This window comes from Penaeus monodon, chromosome 36, assembly GCF_015228065.2.
Source record: "Penaeus monodon isolate SGIC_2016 chromosome 36, NSTDA_Pmon_1, whole genome shotgun sequence".
Classification (NCBI taxonomy): Eukaryota; Metazoa; Arthropoda; class Malacostraca; order Decapoda; family Penaeidae; genus Penaeus; species Penaeus monodon.
This window is the reverse complement of record NC_051421.1, coordinates 9,582,396-9,584,911: the sequence shown is the minus strand read 5'-3', so window position 1 is coordinate 9,584,911 and position 2,516 is coordinate 9,582,396. Positions and strand designations below refer to the sequence as shown.

The window sequence follows — 2,516 nt, the reverse complement described above, 5'->3', positions numbered from 1 at the left end:
GATAACGATTGTAATAATGATAATGATAATAATAATAATCATCGAATAATGATGATAATAATAATAATGATAATAATTATTATTATTATTGTTATTATTATTATTATTATTATTATTATTATTATTATTATCAGAATGATTATGACAGTGATATTAATTATTTTGATCATACTCATCATCATCACTATTCTGTATAAATTATGATAATTACTGATAAGAAAAGTGATAACAGTGACAGATGTCCAACAACTCAAGACAATAAATCACATCGTACTGTGGGTGAAAATGGCTTGATGAAACCCTTAATGTCGGATTTCAGGCTCGGCAGCTTGTAGGCAATGGCGAATTCATCAATGAAAACCGGTTCTGTGAAGTCGATGGCTGTGAGACGCTCTGTGGTGATGCTGAGCGGGACAGATATGTCAGCTTCCTGTAGAGAAAAAGTAAACAGAGACTTGCTATTCTTTGGATATTTCGATATTGTGAGTTTTGCTTAGAACTGGATTGTGTTCTGTGGGGGTATGAATCATATATATATATATATATATATATATATATATATATATATATATATATATATATATATATATATATATATATATATATATCACATATTGCGTATGCTGTTCCTGATATGACGTATAATGGTTCTGGTTTGTTAGCTTTTTGGGTACGAGACGAGTTTGACTTTACGTTACATATAAGTAATAGTAACAAGAGCAACACAAATATGGTTATTATACTATAATTGGTTTAAGTGATAATCCGGTTAGCATAGAAAAAAAGCTCATAGCTTCTTGTATGAAATAGCATGAAAGAGGTTTTTACACCCTGTACTGAGGCATGAATATCTTTATGTGTACTTGAGTGAATGCCCAGAGTGATCTCCTGTGCAGCCTGCAAGTAATCAACAGGCAATAAAGGAGAGACTCACCCCGCGAGCAACAAGACCGATCACGCCCTGCCATGACCCGTTGGGGAGTTTGTGGCCGTAGAGTCGCGGTTCAGGGACCACCCACTCGTAGCTGCCAAATAACAAGAAGAAACAAGGGAAAATTAGGACTTAGAGGGACCTTATAGAAATCGTAGATAAGCTTATAGACACCCCAGACCTATAGAAATCGCATGGAAAACATCAAACATGTAATCAGTAATTACTAAACTCATAAACACGTTTTGAATCATTGGTAGTATACTTATATAATGTTACACTAATGTCAACACTCTTTGCAACTCCAGAAACGATTTTTGCAAGAACAAAGACCAGTCTCACCAGCGATTGAGGTAAGCCATGAGCATCGGAAACAGCTCCTTCATTATGCCTGTGATGACGTAAGGAGGACCACCCTCTGCCACGGTCACAAGAGGTGGGCTCTAAGATGGTGTGGATAAGAGAAAAGAATAAATCATAAATGATCGGAACGGGTAGGGTGGAGCACACACACACACATCAACAAACACATCTACACACTACAACAAAACATAATATATACATAAAACAACATATAGTATATATATAATACACACACAGATAGAGGACAGATGAGATAGATAAAGAGATAGAGGGAGAGAGTGGGAGAGAGAGGTAGAAAGAGAGAAGAGAGAGACAAAGAGAGAGAGAGACAGACGAGAAAGAGAGAGAGAAAGAAAGAGAGAGAGAGAGAGAGAGAGACAGAGACAGAACATCAAGAAAGAACAGGAAAAAGTCAAAACAAAACAAACATAACATGAAGGGAACACCAGAACGAACCAAGAACGCATATAGCAGACTAACAAAAGAAGCTTACCGAAACCGCTGCAATCCTAATACAGCGATTCTCCTCCTCCATCCTGACTGTCTTGGGTCCCAGAGCACACTCGACGGCCACGTTAACTGACCCCAGATCATATAATGCGGTTCGGAGCTTCTACTGCAAACGAGATTCGTCCTTATTGATAACCTGGAGAATAATAATTTTCCTTTGCTTATAGAATGTGCTTTTTCTTATGATAATGTCATCATATGGTTTAAAAGAGAAGTCTCCATTGACAGATTGATGTCCATTTTAATAGCCAAATAAAGGAAAACGATGGAATGATTTTGAAAAAAAATATCTGACCCTCTCATTCTCATGTTTTTTGACGACAGCCATTGGGACACATCTGATTGTTCTTGATAGCGAGAGTTTGTAATTGAATCCTGATGGTTTTGAAATTATTCACCACATTTATGTGTTATCGAACTAGCTCGTTTGGCGGTCAGAGTGCTAAAGGTTACCTACTTCAGGCAATAAATCAATTTTCTTAGTCCCACACTTTGAACTTCTCTCAACCACGCGGGATACTCGACTTTAATCACTTTTTGTGTCTTTCCGACTTAACTTAAGTATAAGTTATTCTCTTGTTATCCATCCTTTGTTTCCCTCTCTGCCTGCCAGCCTGCCTGCCTGTCTGTCTATCTATCTGTCTGTTTCTCTCTCTCTCTCTCTCCCCTTCTCTTTCTCTCTCACTCTCTCTCCCTTTTTCTCTCCCCTCCC

General features: G+C 37.5%; 1 protein-coding gene across 1 annotated transcript in view; it reads right to left on the bottom strand.

Moving 5' to 3' along the window:
- Positions 1 to 2,132, bottom strand: part of LOC119595522 (glutamate receptor ionotropic, delta-1-like) — a 6,068-nt gene extending 3,936 nt beyond the window's left edge. The window contains exons 1-5 of the mRNA XM_037944643.1: positions 2,100 to 2,132; positions 1,788 to 1,907; positions 1,274 to 1,374; positions 935 to 1,025; positions 268 to 430 (exon numbers count right to left, since the gene is read on the bottom strand). Coding sequence (XP_037800571.1) covers positions 268 to 430; positions 935 to 1,025; positions 1,274 to 1,374; positions 1,788 to 1,907; positions 2,100 to 2,132 — 508 coding nt within the window. The remainder of the gene's footprint in view (positions 1 to 267; positions 431 to 934; positions 1,026 to 1,273; positions 1,375 to 1,787; positions 1,908 to 2,099) is intronic.
- Positions 2,133 to 2,516: the final 384 nt, after the last annotated feature.